General features: G+C 38.8%; 1 protein-coding gene and 1 pseudogene across 1 annotated transcript in view; both read right to left on the bottom strand.

The window, feature by feature from the left end:
• The window catches only part of LRRC39 (leucine rich repeat containing 39), a 32,900-nt gene extending 12,967 nt beyond the window's left edge, over window positions 1–19,933 (bottom strand). Inside the window, exons 1-2 of the mRNA XM_078072710.1 lie at window positions 14,301–19,933; window positions 2,972–3,168 (exon numbers count right to left, since the gene is read on the bottom strand). Of these exons, the coding sequence (XP_077928836.1) occupies window positions 2,972–3,084 (113 nt within the window). The 5' untranslated portion in view covers window positions 3,085–3,168; window positions 14,301–19,933. The remainder of the gene's footprint in view (window positions 1–2,971; window positions 3,169–14,300) is intronic.
• Window positions 10,228–10,500, bottom strand: LOC144381795 (ragulator complex protein LAMTOR5 pseudogene; annotated as a pseudogene).
• Window positions 19,934–19,950: the final 17 nt, after the last annotated feature.

The raw sequence follows: 19,950 nt of genomic DNA, 5'->3' as shown, positions 1-19,950 counted from the left end.
CTAAGTCCGAATGTATCACTTAACTTGGTGACCAGGGGCAATTCATACCACCTCTGTGGGCCTTGCCATTACAATGGGGTTTGGATTAAATAATGTCTAAGGTCTCTTCCAGCTCTAGTGTTCTGTAATTCATCCATTATTTAGTCTAAGCTTGATGTTCTTTCAATTTTAAATAGAAATTTTCTACCTCCTATGAAACCCTCTTAGTATAGTCTAAAGGCTTTCCCAGATTTTGCCACACCAACTCTTACCCAAGTGCTTGATTTCTTCAAGACAGCTTGGCATCAAAAGACAATGGGGTCAATTTCTGTTTAAACTTTAGGCTTTTTGAAATAAATCTTTAGCCACATTTAGCCAAGAAAAGCAGCATTAGTTTACATCCTTAACCTTTTCTATCCCTTGCCTATTTTGTAGAGAGAGAACGTGAAGCTGCTGAAATTATTCTTTTCTTTTTAAAGATTTTACTTATTTATTTATTTATTTGAGAGAAAGAGCGCATGCATGAGGGGCAGGGGAGGGCAGAGGGAGAGGGAGAATCTCAAGCAGAGTCGATGAGGGACTAGATCCCATAACTCTAAGATCATGACCTGCGCCAAAATCAAGAGTCGGATGCCCAACTGACTGAGCCACCCAGGTGCCCCAATTAAATGGTTCTTAACTAAACATGTGTAATAGGTGAAGTTCAGGAGTTTAGAAGCAAGTCAGGATTCCTGCCCTGCCCACTGTTTAAAAAAGGGATAGGATTTATTAAGAGTCCTCTGGAGTCAAGTTTATCATAACTATAGAATACAAACATAATAGATTTCATAAGAGTAGCTTTATATATAAAGGACCAATCTAGGGAAAGACCTAAGGTGAATATTATGCCTCCTGAATCAGACTGTGTAGGTATGAATACCAGTTCCACATTTATTAGCAGTGTGATCTTTGACAAGTTACTTAGGCCTATCCCTCAGGTTTTCCATCTTTAAAAGGGAGAAAGTGAACACTCATGTGTGGCAGAGACTGATACTCCTCTTCTTCCTCAATAATAGAGCCTCTAAATTTAACTGGGCTGAAGACTTCATTTAGTCATCCTCCCTTGGAGTTAGATATGATTCATATAACTGGGATGTTAGCAGAAGTAGGAGTGGGTGCAACTTCCTGCTAGCTGGGATCAAATATGTTGGCTGCAATTGGTGTATCATTTGGGGCCATTAAGTGACTTTAGGAATGGAAGCCATGCACAGTTGAGCAACAAGATAAAAGCCTGAGTATCTGACTCAGTGGAGTGCTATTCCAGCCCCAGATCAAATATCCAAAAAAGTTAACATATCTTGTTTAGAAAATATTATTTTGGGGACACTGGGTTTGCTCAGTCAGTTATGCATCTGACTCTTAATTTCAGCTCAGGCCATGACCTTAGAGTCGTGAGATCAAGCCCTGCATCTGGCTCCCTGCTCAGCGAGGAATCTGCTTGGGATTCTCTTCCTCCCTCTTCCTCTGTCCCTCACCCCCCTCGCCACTCTCTCTCAAATAAATAAATCTTTTTAAAAATTTTTTAAAAAGAAAACATTATTTTGGTTTTCCTTCTCTCATAATGCAAAATAATCCTCATCAAGACACTCTGTTTCAGTGTGTTGAGAGGATTAAATGAGATAGTACAAATAAAGCACTTAGCAGAGTGCCTAGTAAACAGTAAGTGCACAATAAATGGCTGCTACCCTCTTCACTATCAGCATCATTATCCTTTTTATTGGCTTTGGTTGGAAAGAATGGTCCCTCCCCATTCAGATTTTTGTTTTTACAGAGAGCAGACACAAAATAATTGCTGATTAAGAACCTTTCCCCCTCTTCTTTACTGGGAGAATAGCTGTTATTTTCAAGCATTTGTACTTCCCCCAAGTAATGCAGGTATAAATCTTAATTTGTTTAAACCAATCATACAGTCTCATTCCCCTAGAAGGGGACTGGATTAAGGGAGTCCAAATGACCCAGTTCTAGTCAATGAGAGCTGAGGGAGAGGTTTCCTAAAGCGCCCAGAAAGGCTTCCTCATTCTTGAAGAAACAGAAATCATTTCCACTCTTCTGATAACATAATGATGCCTAGCTGTGATGCCTGGAAGTGGACCAGCCATCCTGTGACACGCACAGAGGGAACCTGAGGACCAAACTGACACACTGAGATTAGCAGTAGAAAGTGATAAAAAGAAACTGAGTCTTTAAAGCTGTTCAGGCTTTGGGATTACCTTGCTTCAGGACTTCCCTAGTCCTTAAGCCATTCTTAGTTGAATTTTATGGTACTTGTTAACTGACACAGGAGCATTTTTTCCATTGAGATATAATTGACATATAACATTATTAATGGTCCAATATTTATATATGTTGCAAGACAAAAAGACAATTTAATATTTAGAAAGAGACCTGGTGAATGAGAATCATAGGGATCCATAAGGAAAGTGGCTCTTCTTGCAAGATTAATAGAATGCTTTGGAGACATCCAATCAGGAAAATAGGGAGATATCAAGAAGGCAGAGGAAATGAGAGCCAAACTATTTAAGTATAGCCCAAATCAAGGAATCAGGCAATCCACAGGGACCCTGGCTGAAACTCACAGCTGTTCAAATAGGTGAGAATCTCTAGTACCTTCTATTGCCAGATGTTGCTTTAGTATCTACAGGATATAATACTGAACGAGCAATCACTGAAAAGTGGACTAAAAGACACTAATCAAACTTTGAGGAATGTTGAACAGACTCCTATGAGGGCCTGAAGATAACTACTATTTTCACATACAGACACTTGTATTTTTTGTGGCCACCCTCACATAGCCACACGTAATTAAATCGGGTGTATCCTTTAGTAATATTTTGAGTTTTCAGTAAATAAAAATATCAAATTCAACAATAAGGCATTTAATAAGTGCTCTTTTCTATAATGATGATATTCTGAATTTTCACTAAATCAAAATAACAAACATGTTAAAGCATACTTCTGTTGAAATTCTTTCTCTCGCTTCAGGTCTTCATTGTGTTTCTTTATTCTTTCTTCCCAAACTTCCTTCACAGCACTGACAGCCCCAGGACAAACTGCATTTTCTGACATGATTTCTCCACATTGTCACAGAGTCACCAACTTCATTAGATTCTGAATAGCTGAATCACAGATGCCATCTCAAAAAGGACCTAACTGTAGCGGAGAAAGAAACGTGTTTCAGAATGTTCATTGAATCCAGAAATGATCATAATAGCTTATATTTATTGAACACTTTCCATGTTGCCAAGACTATTTTTATACACTTTACATATCATCTCTCACTTAATAATCCTCATAAAAATACTATGCCATGGATGCGTTTTTTTTCTTTAAAGATTTTATTTATTTATTTGAGAGAGAGAGAGAGTAGAGTGAGAGAGAGAGCATGAGTGGGGGAGAACAGGGGGCAGAGGGAGGAGTAGCAGGCTCCCCGCTGAGCAGGGAGCCCAATGCAGGGCTCGATCCCAGGTCCCTGGGATCATGACCTGAGCCGAAGGCAGACACTTAACCCACTGAGCCACCCAGGTGCCCTACCATGGGTGCTTTTATTGTGTGTAATGTACAGATGAAAAATTGAGCCTTAAAAAAGATGGGCAATTTGTTCAAGGTCTCATGTCTAGTATGTGACAGAGGTGGAAAGTGAAGCCAAGTCTACTTCCTTTGCTACTATGTAATTAACAATAATGAAAAACTGCAACTAGTTTACATGCCCAGTTTAGGAAAATGATTAAATAATGGATATATACATTTAAGACCAGCATTTGGGGCTATCTACTTAATCTAGATGCTATATGCATAGGCTGGAATTTGGTTAACTGGCAGTATACTGGGATTATTTGCTCTTGTAAAATAAATCGTAAATGGGCAGCTGTAATGCTGAGGATTGTGACCTGAATCTCAAAAGGGAAAGGACAGTACAAATAGGGGAATGGTTATGTAAATTATGGTAGATCCATTTGATGGAATGTTCTTTGCCTTACAAATAATTGTACTGATTTCTCATCAAATTGTATTGGTAATAGTGAAAGAATTTGACTCACAATTAATTGAATTATTTCTTCCCAAATTCAGGAAGTCAAAGATGTCCACAATCACAACTATTCAACATTATACTGGAATGGCTACAAGGCAAAGGAAGTAAATAGAAAGGTATAAAGTTTGGAAAAGAAGAAGTGAAATTTGCAACAGTGTAGGGAAACAGGTACTCTCATACACTAAAGGTGGTAGTATTTGTCCTTCTCAATGGAGAGAAATTTGGTAATGTCCATCAGTCTTATAAATGTACATTCATACTCATAGGAGTTTATGTTGCAAATATTTTCAATCTTAAAATTACATATTATAAAGTTATTCACTGCAATGTTTTTCATAGAAGCAAAAGACTGGAAAAAATATAACTTTTTTTTTTAAAGATTTTATTTGTCAGAGAGAGAGAGCACAAGCAGGGGGAGCAGCAGGCAGAGGGAGAGGGAGAAGCAGGCTCCCGGCCAAGCAGGGAGCCCAATGTGGGACTCGATCTCAGGACCCTGGAATCATGACCTGAGCCGAAGGCAGACGCTTAAACGACTGAGCCACTCAGGCATCCCACAATATAACTTTTGATCAGTAAATTATAGTACATCCATATCATGGGAAATTATATAGCTCCATAAAGTAAAACATTTCATATACTGACATGCCATGATCTCCAAAATGTATGACTATGGCATAATTTAATTTTTCTGTCCCAATGGATATGGGTATTTGGGTACCAGAGTTTTGCTATTATGAGCAATATTATTTCCAGAATTCTTGTCCTCATCTACATGGTGCTCAAGTGGTATTGCCTCTATTGGGTCTATACCTAGAACTAGAACTGCTGGATCATAATATATGTGAATGTTCAAACTTATAAGATAGAGCCAAATTGTTTTCCAAAGTCATTGTGCCCACTAGTACTCTTACTACAACTGTATAAGGGTCTCCATTGATGTACATCCTTCTAACAAACTACTGCATAAAATCTCATTATGGTCACAAATTTATACTTTCCTGATTTTACTAAATGCTGCAAGTTAATACACAAAGATTGTCCAAATAAAAGACAAAAATCCTGTGTATTGTTTGTAAGAGGCATTCCTAGCATAAAAATAGGAAAAAATAGGAAGTATAAAATAGGAAAAGATCCACACCTAGATTTATACCCAAGAGAAATAAAAACATATGTTCACACAAAAATTTCTACCTGAATGTTGAAGTAGCATTATTCACAATAGCCAAAAAGTGGAAACAACTGGCTGTCAACTGACAAATGGATAAACAAAATGTGGTATATCCATACAATGGAATATTATTCAGCCATGAAAAGGAGTAAGTACTGATACATGCTATATCATGGATAAACTTTGAATGAAGTGTGCTAAGTGAAAGAAGCCAGACACAAAAGACCATGTATGATCCCATTTATATGAAATGTCCCAAATAGGTAGATCCATAGAGAAAAAACGGTAGATTAGTGATATCCAGGGGCTTTCCAGAGGGGGAAAGAGGGAGTGACTGCTAAAGTGCAGAGTTTCTTTTTGAGTGATGGAAATCAACTTTTTAAATAAATCAACCTATAAAAAAGCAAGAACAACTTATTTATGGCTAAAGAACAGAATGTAATAAGTATAATACATCTTGAAAATATAAATACTTTATTTTTTTAAAGATTTTATTTATTTGACAGAGAGAGACACACAGCGAGAGAGGGAACACAAGCAGTGGGAGTGGGAGAGGGAGAAGCAGGCTTCCCACGGAGCAGGGAGCCCAATGCGGGGCTCGATCCCAGGACCCCGGGATCATGACCTGAGCCGAAGGCAGACGCGTAATGACTGAGCCACCCAGGCGCCCCGAAAATATAAATACTTTAATAGAATGTGGAAGAAGGACATGGGGAAGTAGAAGGAAAGAACACTAGTAGCCACATCTTCAAAGTGGGGAGTCATAGACACTGTATTTTATGGAATGAGAACTAGATATTGAAGCATTTGTTTCAAGTTATAAAGGAAATAAAGGGAGAAACTAAAAATAAGGATATAACTCTATGGAGGTGTAAGTGAACTTAAGCATCATCTTTCACAATGAAGTTCCATAGATAATGCCTAAAGTTGATAAGAAATAATAACCACCTTTGAAAAAATACAAAACAAAACAGGAACTATGGAGATAACCACCGAAGACTAAATCCTGAAATGGTTAAAATGCTTACTTCTAGAGTGATAGAGAGAAATGGGGTAGAGAATATTGCTTTTCATTATTAATCTTCTCTAAAGTATTGATTTCCTTAAAAGTATGCAGTGTGGGAGAGAGACAGAGACAGAGAGGGGGTGGCAGAATAACTCTATTACAGAGGACAAAAATGTTTAAAATGTTAGGATGGATATATAATTAATTGCCAATGCAGAAAATTAGTAGGAAACGGTCTCTATTTTTAAGCAAAGCATGCACAGTTTCCACAGAAATGGACTGCAAGGTCTTTTTGCCATCAAGAAAACTTGGGATACATATGCTGATAATCCAAACCCCTGGGGACATCACAGTCAACCTACAATTTATTGTCTCAGATTCTAGCAAGTTTGAAGTGTGTATCACATAATAAAACATTTTTTAAAATCCCAAGTATGTACATGTAAATGTGTATTTTTTAAAACATACATAACCATTCATATGCTCATTGGGTTCCTCAGTTTGCCACTGAACTTCATTCAGCCATCAGCTTTCCTGTAAGAGTGACCAATTTCCCTTCAAGGAAAACAAGTCAATAATGATATATATATATATATTTCTACCTCCAACACAGAATTGTGTTCTCTACCTTGATTAGATAACAGAAAAGCACACAGTTTGGCAAGGACATACCCCGGAGAGTCTGCTTTCCAAAGGCAAAAGAAAGAAAGGAAAAAAGAAACCCAAACAAACCCAAAAACAAACAAACAAAAAAATACTTCTTAACTTTGAGGGAAATCAGTATTTCAGAGGAAAACAATTACATGCATGACTATGAAACCCCACAAGAGACTTTTAAATTCAATTCCAAATTCAGTTGTACATTCCAGCAAATTCAGACACAGTGAAGTCATCATCAGCAACCTCTTTCTATGTGAAGAATGGGCAAAAAATGTTTTTGAAAAACACTTACCACTGTCAGTGGATGCAGAAGCTAACATGCCCAAAGTTAGTGACTACCAGCTGAGAGAGGATTTCAGGGAGAATTGTTTTCAGTGTGGCTCCGGGATGATTAAAATCCTCGGTCAGACTTGTAATCAAGTGAAATGTAATGTTAGCCTAGCTCTAATTTTAGATCTTGGACAAAGCTGAGAATAGCAAGTATCACATGGAGCTCCTGTGCAAAGGATCAAGTGATAGCTAACGTATGTGCATGCATTCTGCCCACTGCAAATGCTGCGCACAGGCATTATAAAACTCTCAGGCATAACTAGTTCTAGACTCCTGAAAAAAAAACCTCCTATTGAAAGTCCTTCTACTTTTCATGACTTACACATTTTGCATATTTAATAGAATATAATGCATCTATTCCAAGCAGAGAAACTTGAAAATATGAGAATTTTTTTTATGGCATAACAAAAACCCTACTTGGTAAACCATAGATCTGTAAATATTTAAACTAAAGGTAAAATGCTTCACAAAATAAGAAAAGTGAAGATGTAGATAAGTACGGGTAACAGAGAAGCTCCAAGCTCCCACTGCACCCAGGCCTCAAATTTAATTCTCTCTCATTCTTTATCTCTTCAGCCTTCATAGATAGGAGTTAATTCCAGGTTCTTTAAAAAATTTTGCATTTATTTTTTGGTTTTTGTCTTTTGTTTTTTAATGCTATACATTTTATTTATTTATTTATTTTAAGGTAGCCCTCACACCCTGCATGGAGCCCAACATGGGGCTTGAACTCACAATCCTGAGATCAAGACCTGAGCTGAGATGAAGAGTCAGATGCTCAACGAACTGAGCCACGTAGGTGCCCCTGTATTTAGTCTTTGAATTGGTAATATAAGTACAAAGAACAAAATTCAAAAGATACTGAATCCCCACCTAACCCTGCCTCCAGCCATTTAGTTCTCCTATCTGAAGGCAATCACTATTGTCACTTTTTGTGCGCCCTTCCAGAGATGGTCTGTGAATTTACAAACATAAATATGCCTATATCCATTAAAAGCACACACACAGTGACATGCACAGACATACACAATGCTAGCATACTACATATATTTTTCTATACTGTGTTTTCTCCACTCAGATTATATTGGAAATTGTTTCATATTAGTATATTTAGAGTTACATCATTCTTTTTAATGACTACATAGCATTTTGGTGTGTAGGTGGATCATAATTTGTTTAGTCACTTGGACACTTTGGCAATTTTAGTGTTTTTAAATGCCTGATTATTCCATAGAAATTCTTTAATGCTTCTATAACAAATTAGCTCAGAGAGCTATGGGGCTGCTCAAGACCATAGAAAGAGTAAAGAAGGTCACAGAACCTGAACTCTAACCTCCCTGTCCAGAGAGTTTGCACCACCCCACACCACATGGCTTTCCTGAATAGGTTCATAAGGCAACCTGAAGGTGCAGGGGGGAGTTTTGTTCTGGTTAAGAAAAGTACTAAATTGTCTCTTTGGAAACAATTTAGATGTATTTCTGCCTTTGGCACTGTCTACAATTAAATTTTAATTTGGTAGTATTTCTAGAAAACCCACAAATCCCAAGGCTCTCTCTTTCCCTCTTCTAGCTTCTTATTTCCCATGTTCTGAGGCAATACCATACAAAGTGAGACCAACTGAGAAATTGTTGAAGTGACTTACTCTAGAGAAATGGCAGGGAAAGTAGAAAAAAGTGAATAGATTTACGAACCATTTATGAAGGATTTTAGACAGAATTTCAGTGATTTGGGGACATAGCATGTGAGAGAAGGAAGAGACAAGACACTATATAGTGCCCTCTCCATAGTTTGACAACCCCCCATTAGTGAACCCCACTTTACCAAAGTAGAATTAGGGGGATAATCCCAGCCTCCCTTGCTACAGAATTGGGGAATATGAGTAAGGTTCATGTACTTTGATTTAGAAGCAAAGAATGTGAGGAAATCAGCTGGGTGGCTAGAGTCCATTTTTGCTGGTGTAAGTACAGCAGAGGCAATATATTCTGGGGTTAGTTTTAGCAGATTGAGTTTCCTGACCTCAGCGAATGCAGCTGGTTCTGGGGGCAGCCATAGCAGCCCCCTTCCCAGGCCAGTTCTGTGGTATAGTTCCAGGACTTGTTCTATGAACTAAGATCCCCTCTTACTTAAACATGCCTGGCAGAATCCTGTCATCTGGATCTAAGAAACTGACACAACTATTTTAACTCTTTCTTGTTTTATTTCCAGAAATATGCTTATATTGCTATTTCTTCATATACCAATTTCAGAGCCATCTATTGACTTCATACATAGAAAATGAAAATTCTGGGGCGCCTGGGTAGCTCAGTTGTTAAGCGTCTGCCTTCGGCTCAGGTCATGATCCCGGGGTCCTGGGATGGAGCCCCGCATCAGGCTCCCTGCTCAGCAGGAAGCCTGCTTCTCCCTCTCCCACTCCCCCTGCTTGTGCTCCCTCTCTCGCTGTCTCTCTCTCTGTCAAATGAATAAATAAAATCTTAAAAAAAAAAAAAAAAAAGATGAAAGTCCTGTGGTCTTAAACCACCTACTCACTACCGTATACCTTCCCTCCTCTCATCCTCCCAATATAGTTGTCATAATTTTTGTTAAATCAGTAGTGTTTATTATGTAAGTATTATTCATAGTTGATCCAAATAATAGAAATAATTACATTCCTTTCCTTTTGTACTTTGTGGTTTTTTCTGTAGTTAAGTGTACTTTTTTATTTGCTTAATTTTCTGTGTACCCACCACTATATTTTTATATACTTGTCTCTTCCTCCAACCAGATTTATTGAACATAACAAAATTCTATAAACCAAGTGACCTGCACCATGTTTCAAAACATGGTCCTTTCTTACTAATATTTTGATAAGTCAATCCGTTGAGTGTCCCAAAGAAGCTTACTCTAAAATTAACAGAAAATTGCCCAGTGCACATAAACAAATGGCCTAACTGCTGGAACTTTCATAGTTCTATAAGATAATTAACATAGGTAGGATTGAACCCCTATGACAGGCTGCTGGAGAACTGATATGAGATGTCAACAGGCCATTTTGTGCACCGCTACTATGATGCCGTCACGTTCCTGGATCAAAATGTTACATTATCTGATTCTTGACAACCACAGGAATGTCAGTGGGGTCTGAGGTTAACTTAGCTGCTTGCTGGGCTAGAACAGATATCACTCCAGCATGCTCACCTGACAGGGCCCATGGCAGCCCAGATCAACTCCTTGTAAATCTGTGCACAGGACCCCAACAATGGATAGATTCTTCATTGTGTCTTCTAAGTGCTGCCCTAAGGTCACCTCCATCCTGTCTGCCATAAGCCCTGGCCTATATCTTTATATACCTGAATATCCTTGGAAAAGTCACTTAATCTCTCAGTGCCTCAGTTTCTTATTGGCAAAATGTAGATAAAAATAGGAGCTCTTCATGGGCTTTTGTGAGGATTAAATGAGTTAACATACAAAAGAGCTTGGACCAGTGCCTGAGAGGAGTAAGTACTCAATAAAGGTTAGTTCTTATTACTACCCTCCAACAGTAAAGCCAAGAAAGGGGAAGATGGGAATGGAGATGGTTGCCATATGATCATAGGAAGAAGGTTAGCTAACTCTGAAAGGGTTTTCTTCTGACATGAAGACAAAAATCAAGGAGAAGGCAATTTTACAGTGGAGGCAAGGTAAATGAGCTCATCTTAAATGGTTTCATTCTTCACACAAAGTTAGGTATCTCATTTTATAATGCTACACAAATTGGTTTATCTTTTCCTTCTAACATTGTGTGTTTGTCAGGTGCTTGGTGCTGAGGCTTGCATTCTGAGGTCCCACAGGGATATAGTTCATCAGAATCCATGGCCCTGACTGAGTACAATTGCAGCACTTGTGTTTAGAAAAAGCAAACAAATGTAGAAGAGCACCTAGTGGGATGGCCAGGTAAGAGTGGGTATATAAAAGCACATTACAAATACAATGTCATTCAAAAGAACTCAAAGCAGGATCTCAGAGATACTTGCACACCCATGTTCACTGCTTCATTATTTACAATAGCCAAGAGACAGAAGCAACCAAAACATCCATTGACAGATGAATGGATAAAGGAAATGTGGTATATACATACAGTGGAATATTACGCAGCCTTTAAAAAGGGAAATTCTGTCACACACTACAACGTGGATGAAACTCGAGAACATTATCCTATGTGAAATAAAACAATTGCAAAAGGACAGTCAATACTGTATATGCTACTCATATGAAATAGCTAGTCAAAATCATAGAAACTGAAAGTAGAAAGGTGGTTCATGATATGACGAGATGTGCATGATACCACGTTACAAGAAAGAAAAGGGTATCGCCTTTTTATTCTAGTCAGGCCTTCAGTTGATTGGATAATGCCACCCGCACTGGGGAGGGCAATCTGCTTTCCTCGGTCTATGGATTCAAATGTTAATCTCATCAGAAACACCGTGGCAGACACACCCAGAATAATGTTTGGCAAATGTCTAGGTATCCCAGTCAAGTTCACACATAAAATTAACCATCACAGTAGGCATCCCTATTTAATGCACAAAAGAAACCAAAGTTTAAAGAGAGTAAGGGACGTATCAAAGCTATCGAGCTGGAAAATAGCTGAGCTAAATTCCAACTCAGAGGGATCTGGCTCCCAGACCTTGACCACTGGGTTATTCTGCTTCCTTTTAAAAATAAGTTTATGGCGGGGCGCCTGGGTGTCTCAGTCATTAAGCATCTGCCTTTGGCTCAGGTCATGATCCCAGGGTCCTGGGATCGAGCCCCACATTGGGCTCCCTGCTCAGTGGGAAGCCTGCTTCTCCCTCTCCCACTCCCCCTGCTTGTGTTCCCTCTCTCGCTGTGTCTCTCTCTGTCAAATAAATAAAAATAAAATCTTTTTTTTTATTTTTTTTTATTTTTTTTTTAAAGATTTTATTTATTTATTTGACAGAGAGAGGCACAGCGAGAGAGGGAACACAAGCAGGGGGAGTGGGAGAGGGAGAAGCAGGCTTCCCGCCAAGCAGGGAGCCCGATGTGGGGCTCGATCCCAGGACCCTGAGATCATGACCTGAGCCAAAGGCAGACGCTTAACGACTGAGCCACCCAGGCGCCCCAAAAATAAAATCTTTTTAAAAATAATAAGTTTATGGCAGTTACAGAAAATTATATTTGTAGGTGGACACCAAAAACATCAAAGCAATTTTTATTATTGCTTAATGCATCTTTAGAGAGGCAGTGAATGGAGGTAGGGAGGAAGAGAGGTAAAAGTAGCAGGGGACTGAGATTCAGGCTACATAGATAGCTCCATTTCCTTTTCACTCTATTCCATCATAACCTGTGTTAATACATAGGCATATATTTAGAGAAAGATAATGGTTTTAAACACAAAACACTAAGATAGTTATTACTCTGTTTTTTAGAAGCATGATTTTTTAAAAGTTTTTTAAAGTTTATTTGTTTATTTATTTTACATAATCTCTACACTAACATGGGGCTCAAACTCACAACCCTGAGATCAAGGGTCACATGCTCTTCTGACTGAGCCAGCCAGGCACCCTGAGCATTATCTTTTACAAAGTGCAATAGAACAATAGAACTAATGATCATTTAGTCAAGCTTCTTCCCATAAATTCTGACAAGACTACAGTACTATAAGTAATCCTATCAAGCATACAAGCATCTACTTTGTGTGACCCATTTATTCAAATAAGAACAAGAGAAAAAAAAGGAACATAGGGAAAAACAGTGGAAAATAAAGAGTATATTATCTCGGGGTTTTGATCTGTAATGCTCTTTTTATGACTCCCTAGAGTCTTTTAATAAACTGTTACTTTTCAGAATGGAAGGCTTTGAAGCAGAAACACTATGTAACTAGAGTTCCAAGAAACATAAATAGGAGACTTGCCCTCATCAGATCAATAATTTTTCAATGTTAAGAATTCTCTTTCCAAGATAGAATTTGAAGCCTCTGGGGGCACCTGGGTGGCTCAGTCGTTAAGCGGCTGCTTTCAGCTCAGGTCATGGTCCCAGGGTCCTGGGATCGAGTCCCACATCGGGCTCCTTGCTCAGCGGGGAGCCTGCTTCTCCCTTTCCCGCTCCCCCTGCTTGTGTTCCCTCTCTTGCTGTGTCTCTCTCTGTCAAATAAATAAATAAAATCTTAAAAAAAAAAAAAAGAATTTGAAGCCTCTGTAATTGCACTTTGATTAGTTTAAAGACAAGAATATTTTAAAACTGATTTGTTTAGCTGTAGAATTTTCTGGAACACTGATATTCTTTTATGTGAAAATGTTCCATTAAGGTTGTGTGTGTGTGTGTGTGTGTGTGTGTGTACACAAGGAAAGAGCAACTCCTAAATAATAGACAACATACTTGCCAAATATTAGGGAGTCACTGTTTTCCACATTTTGATACTTATATTAGGAAGTTGCAGCTACGTACTAACTTGCATCACTTGCTCTGACAAAACAGGGACATTTGTTCAGGAGATGATAGGAAACACTGTTAGACACCAAATACCTTTACCTTGGAGCTCAAGTTCTCAGGTGCTAGCTGGTCTCACATGACCCCATAGAGTTTCAGTCTCTAATAACTTAAATACCTAAGTTACTAAATTGGCTGAGAAAGTATTTAATTTTAGCTAATTATTTTTTTTTCTATTATTAAATATGTGTTTTATAACCAAAAGTTAATATATTTAACGAGGAATGAAAACAGTGCAAAATCATTTCTGATACACATCATTTCCCTAAACCAAATAACAGTGGAGACACAAGAATTAGTGTATGAAAATCATTTATTCCATAGTCTACTAGGAATTGGCCAGAAACTAGAAGGTCATTGGAAATGATTTCAAAATCTTCATTTGAGAAAAGCATACCGTGAGTCTAAGTAACCAATATGTTATTTAGCAAGCAAAATACAAGTGACCAAAACATAATCCCTCTTAGGAATAAGTTGGTGCCATATTCTTACATGAAATATAAAACCTAAGCAGCGGTAATCAGAATATTATGCAACATTCTAGGGCAATTTAAATCTCAAATGAGAGGACTACAGAATAAAAGTCATTACAGTCTTGTTTCAAAAGAAAAAACAAAACAGGGTACCTGGCTGGCTCAGTTGGTACACCATGCAACTCTTGATCTTGGGGTCATGAGTTCGAGCCTCAGGCTGGGTGTAGAGATTATTTTAAAAAAAAGAAAAGGAAAGAAATTAAAGGAAAAAAGACAAAGAATAATACCAAGTAATGACACAAATTTGCATGGGCTTTCTGTATGTCGAATGAGGTATTTTGGGCCACATAACAAAAAGATATGTTGCTTCTGCTTTTATTTTTATGCACTACTTTTTAGTTCTACAGAAATAAAAGCTACACTGAATTTTAAACTCTGTAACTGGATAAGTCTACACGAATTACACAAAATTTTGTTTCTAGGATACTGACCCAACTTTTGGGGATATACTGTAGACATTTTAAGAGGCAACTACAAACATTGTTTTTTCACATTTCCGCAAACACTATGCAATTACTAAACCTGTAATAGCTAGTAAAGATAGAAGCTGTGAGACATTTTAATGTATTTATAAAGAATTACAAACCAAAACAAAAAAAAAATCTTTCGGAATTCGAATGCATTACATTTATATATCAATATTTTTAATTTTCACAAGCTTATTAGAGAAACGAGTGCAGTAAATAACCATGGTGGTTTTAAAAAATTATGCCATCCCTGTGACAGTTTGTCCTGCTCTGCCCAAGCAACATATGAAGCAACGGGGCCCTTCTAATCTCGTGCCAGAAACACAATGGGACCAAAGCCAGGTTCTTGTGCAATGTGTGAAGCCCTTGGTTTAGAGTTATTAGTGTGGCGACTTAGCTTATGGACTCCTCTGTGTTGCATTTGCATAACTAATGTTTCAAACTGTTAGTCATTCTGATTTTATTCATCCCTGTAGTTGCCATTAACTTAATTACACCTGCCATCAGCTTTGTTGCCTTTGTTCCTGCAGTTTGAACGCTGGCTTCATTTTTGCAGGAGATGAATTTGCTAGGTTTTTCCAGATCACTGCACTCTTGCAACTTCTGTACAGAGTTCATAAACCTCGATATTTTTAACTTTTCTTTTTACCACGTTCTTAGAACTATTTAACACATATTTGGAACATATTAAGGAGCCCGCTGGGGCAAACTTCAATTTCTGTAGCTTACCGCAAGTTTAACACGGTCAGCCGGCTCCTCTGGAAATGCAGGTGAGGGGAGGCCTTGGGGCGGCCAGTCGGAGGGGACTTGGCCTCCTCCTCAGCCTGGGATAAGCGTGAATCTTTCCTTCACCGTCCTGACTTCGCCCCCTAGCTAGCCTAAATTCTTGATCTCACACCTGTTCTCATCTCTTCTGTCCTGTCTCTTGTCAAGGCCCAGAACAGCTGTTCCCAATGCTTTGTGTTGTAACATTGCACATGATGCTCAGTACAAGCCTGATATAGATGGCCTCTTTATAACAGAGCTGCAATTCCTCTTGTCACGCCTCGGTTTTGTGGCTCTCCTCTGGACTGTCTCCAAATTCTCCTGCTCAGTTTTAGCGAGCTGGCCCAGAGTTCTCTCACAACGGTCTGACCAGCACATGAATTAGCTCGTCGTTAAAGCCCTCCTGCTCGGGACTGGAACTGCTTCATCATGAATTCATTTCCATTTCATTCTGAGCTTGCAAACGTCAAAGATTCATGCTACCTTCAGTGTTTGCCTAAATGGTAATTGCCTTCCGGAACATAAAAGAGCTGTGGTTATTTTGTGGGGATAACAATAATAACATGAGCCATCTCAGGGTTTGGCATAAATAATTCAGAGTTGACCTGGTTTCTCTGATGAGGTATCACTGAAACACGTGGTGACCTTGAGATGCCAAAGAGTGAAAATGGGTGCCTAGAGCTCAGGAGAGAGGTGGATCAGAGAGCAGAATTTAGGAGACACCTGGAAGAGAGATGTGGCCAAGTTTTTGCCAAGAACACTGATTACAGGTGAGCAGTGGGGGAAGGAAGCCAGATTGCAATGAATTCAAGACCACCCATTCAAGAAGGTAGGCAAAGTCAGGAAGGGATAGGACAGGAGTTTGTTGGCAGGTAAAGGTAACTATGTAAGAAAGGAATCTTTCGAGCCTTCTTTTAGGTAGAGGGAAATTAGTTTTAGTGAAGCAGAGCGTTTCTTGGGGCAGGAGATTATTTAAAAAAATAAGAACAGTTCTCTCTATTAGGGCAGCATTATTCAATAGAATTTTCTATGGTGATAGAAATATTCTATATCTGCAATGTCCAGTATGGTAGCCACTAGCCACATGTGGCTCTCTACATCTAAATTTCCATTAATTAAAATACAGTAAAATTCAGCTTCTCAGTTATACCAGCCACATTTCAATTGCTTAATAGCCACAATTAATTTAAATTTAAACTTAAGTTTAAATTTAGTCACATGTGGCTACTGACTACTGCATTGGACAGCTCAGAATTAGGGTTATTACTACCTAGAATAGCAGATTAATCTCAAAGTATCAGTGTCTTAAAACAATAAAAGTTATTTCACCTGTATCACATCCAAACCAATCAGTGCTGGGGTGTGGTGGTGGGGAGGCTTTGTGCCACCAAGTCATTTGGAGATGCTGGCTCCTTCCATCTTGTGTGGCTGCCATCTTCAACATAAAGGCTTCAGGGTTGCTACAGAAAGGAAAGAGAAGGAGTCTGGAGGATCTCTTGGGAGGTTCTATGGGCTATGTTTGGAACTGGTTTACATCACTTCTACCCATATTCCAATGGCTAGAAATAAATTACATGGCCCTACCTAACTGCAGGCTAGGCTGGAAAATATTTAACTGTGTGCCCAAAAAGAAAAGGAAACAGGCTTATGGACATACAACATGACCCTGACACATTCATCAATAAGAAAAAAAAAGTAAATATGCTGAGAGTTCTGGGATCAGTCTCTAGTAAGTCCTCCGTGAGGAACTGGAAATAAATCTTAACCAGTGTGCCAGAGGAGTGCATCTGGTACAGTTCTACACGTGAGGAAGAGACTAAAAGATCAAAATGGGGCCGTGGAGTAAACATAAAGCAAGGATCAGGAGGAAGAAATGGGATTAATAATAGAGAGTAGGAAGTTTGATTTTTGCTGGAGAATCACATCTTCCTCAAAAAGAAAAACAGGGAAAGTGTGAGAATATAGAGATTTCGAGGTGAAAAGGGGAGAAATGAAAGATCGTTGGGTTGAATCACCTTGTCTTCTCTGAAGACCTTAGGAGCTATCTGCTTAATACAACAGGCCTGGGGAGACGTCTGTGCAGGTGCTTAAATAAAGAGAAGAGATTGACACAGGTACTGTGAAGAACGGCTGAGGCATTTGCTGCAGAATTTGGAAGGAATCTTTTAAGACTAACCTGGTGGCCACGATCTCTTGCAGGATGTGGCAGGTAAATTGAAATGTGTATCTTCTTCTTCTCTTGATAACTATCCCTATGGTAAGCCATAAGATCCTATTCATCTTCTGTTTTTTCATAGAAATGGGCTTTGAAAATCTAACTTAGACTTTTTCCTTCTGCCCATAATCAATACACCAGTATATGTGTAAAACATCAAAGCCAGTGAATAGATTAGCATGCAAAAATAGATTAGCATGCAAGAACTTTAAGAAAGATTAGATGAATAGAAAATTTTGAAGCTAGTAATTTGTATTTTGACATCAGTTGAATTATCAACACTGCATCATTTGAGGTTTGAGAATGAAATTATTTCTCGTTAACACTGAACTAAAACTAGGCAGAAAATACAAATATTCTTTGTCAGCGATACTGCAAAATCTTGGAATCACAACGAACAGTCACACAGTTTAATATTATCTTCTGTATTTACCTCCCACTCCCTATTCCACCTCTTCGGCTTCCTCTCGACCCAGGTTCTTCAAGAGCTCCCTTAGAAAACATTCATTATGTAATATGAGGTGGGGCGGGAAGGCAACGGCTCACTTTATGTAGTTGACTTTTTTTGTTTTTAATCTGCCCAGATATTCTTCCAGATCCCCTTTCTTAGTCCATGTGGTTGAATGGCGCTGACTGACTCCCAGGCTCCAAAGGTAACCGTTAAGATTCAAGCCTGGCCAATCAGGGTATTGTATTCTTCACATTGAGGGGCATGAACCAAGCCAGACCAATCAAAATTCTCCTTGGGATTTTAACTGGAAACAGAATGTGAGTTCTGAGGAATATAAGTCTGGGTACTCCTAAGCATCTTTGTCAACACATTGGAACAGCTTGTCTTGAGAATGAAAGCAACACAAAGCAAAAAAGATCCAAGAGATAGAGTGAAGAGATAGAGACAGAGACAGAGAGAAATAAAGACTGTCTTGAATTTATTAAGTCCCTGGATCCAACCATACCTGAAACTGATATCCCTGAGTGTTTCAGTTAATATGAATCAAATACCCTTTGTAATATAACCCAGGAAGAATTAAGCGTTTGTCACTTGCAGTGGAAAAGGCCCTGGCTGTTACAGTTTAAAAATACAGGTTCAGGCTGAAAAGGAGAGAAATTTGAACAATGGAATGGAACAGGTAGTCCCTGCATTTTTATCTCCTCAAATTTTTGACCTTTAAAGATTTATTTATTTGTTGGGGAGAGAGAGCACAAGCAGGGGGACAGCAGGCTCCCCACCAAGCAAGGAGCCCAATGTGGCACTCAATCCCAGGAACCTGGGATCACAACCCGAGCCAAAGGCAGCCACTTAACCGACTGAGCCACTCAGGCATCCCAAATTTTTGACCTTTTTGATAGTGGTACTTATGATATGTCCCAGGGGACAAAAGTAGAAAAGAAAGCAATAGAAATGAAACTCAGCCTTCTCAATTGCTGAGAAAGCTTAGAGACTTAAAACAGGATAAAGTAACATCTGGGCTTCATTAGGCACTTCACTTGATAGTGTCCCAACCCATTACTACTCTTACTACTCCCTATTGCTTATTACCTTAAGTCAGAGAAGTTGGTCAGAGTTGTGTTAAGACATAATGCGATAGAGTAGCAAGTGGATTTACCTGGATTGAGCCTCAGTTTGCACTTTCATGGCTGTGTGACATGAAGAAATTGCCTAATGTATTATAGTCTTTACTAACATAAAATGGATAAAATATCTTCTATTGGCAGAGGTGGCAATTACCCCCTTACAGCCGTTGTCTCCTTTACCCATAGTAACCAAATATTTAGCTAAGCACATGCCCTCTCATTTCCCAGCCTCCTTTGCAACTAGGTGTGGCCATATGACTAAATTATAGTTCTAGTCAGTAGGATGTAAGGGACAGTGTCCAGAGTGGCTTGGGGGAATCTTCCTTAGGAGACAACTAATCAAGCAGACAGCCTCTTTCCTGCTGTCCTGCCTGCCACTCCCTTGTGGTGTATTCAATAAACTTTTATCTCCTTTATAAAAAAAGAGAGAGAGAGAGACAACTGAACATATTGTTCTTCATTTAAAATTCTGCAAATGCCATCAATAGGGAACAGGTTAAATTATGGTACATACTCTCTTAACCCTCTCAGGAAGGATTAGCAACCTTTATTAGATGCTCTCACAGCACTCTCTTTTTTCCTACTTAGACATGTAATGATATTTTACTTCTTGTGATTATTTAGTATCTGCCTCCTCCACTACACTGTAAACCCAATGAAGGCAGGGACCATTAGGGAGGGCATTCTGTGTCCAGTGCTTAGCACCATGCTCGGTATATAG

The sequence above is a fragment of the Halichoerus grypus genome, chromosome 5 (genome assembly GCF_964656455.1).
Source record: "Halichoerus grypus chromosome 5, mHalGry1.hap1.1, whole genome shotgun sequence".
Classification (NCBI taxonomy): domain Eukaryota; kingdom Metazoa; phylum Chordata; class Mammalia; order Carnivora; family Phocidae; genus Halichoerus; species Halichoerus grypus.
This window is presented reverse-complemented; position numbering and strand designations above follow the sequence as displayed.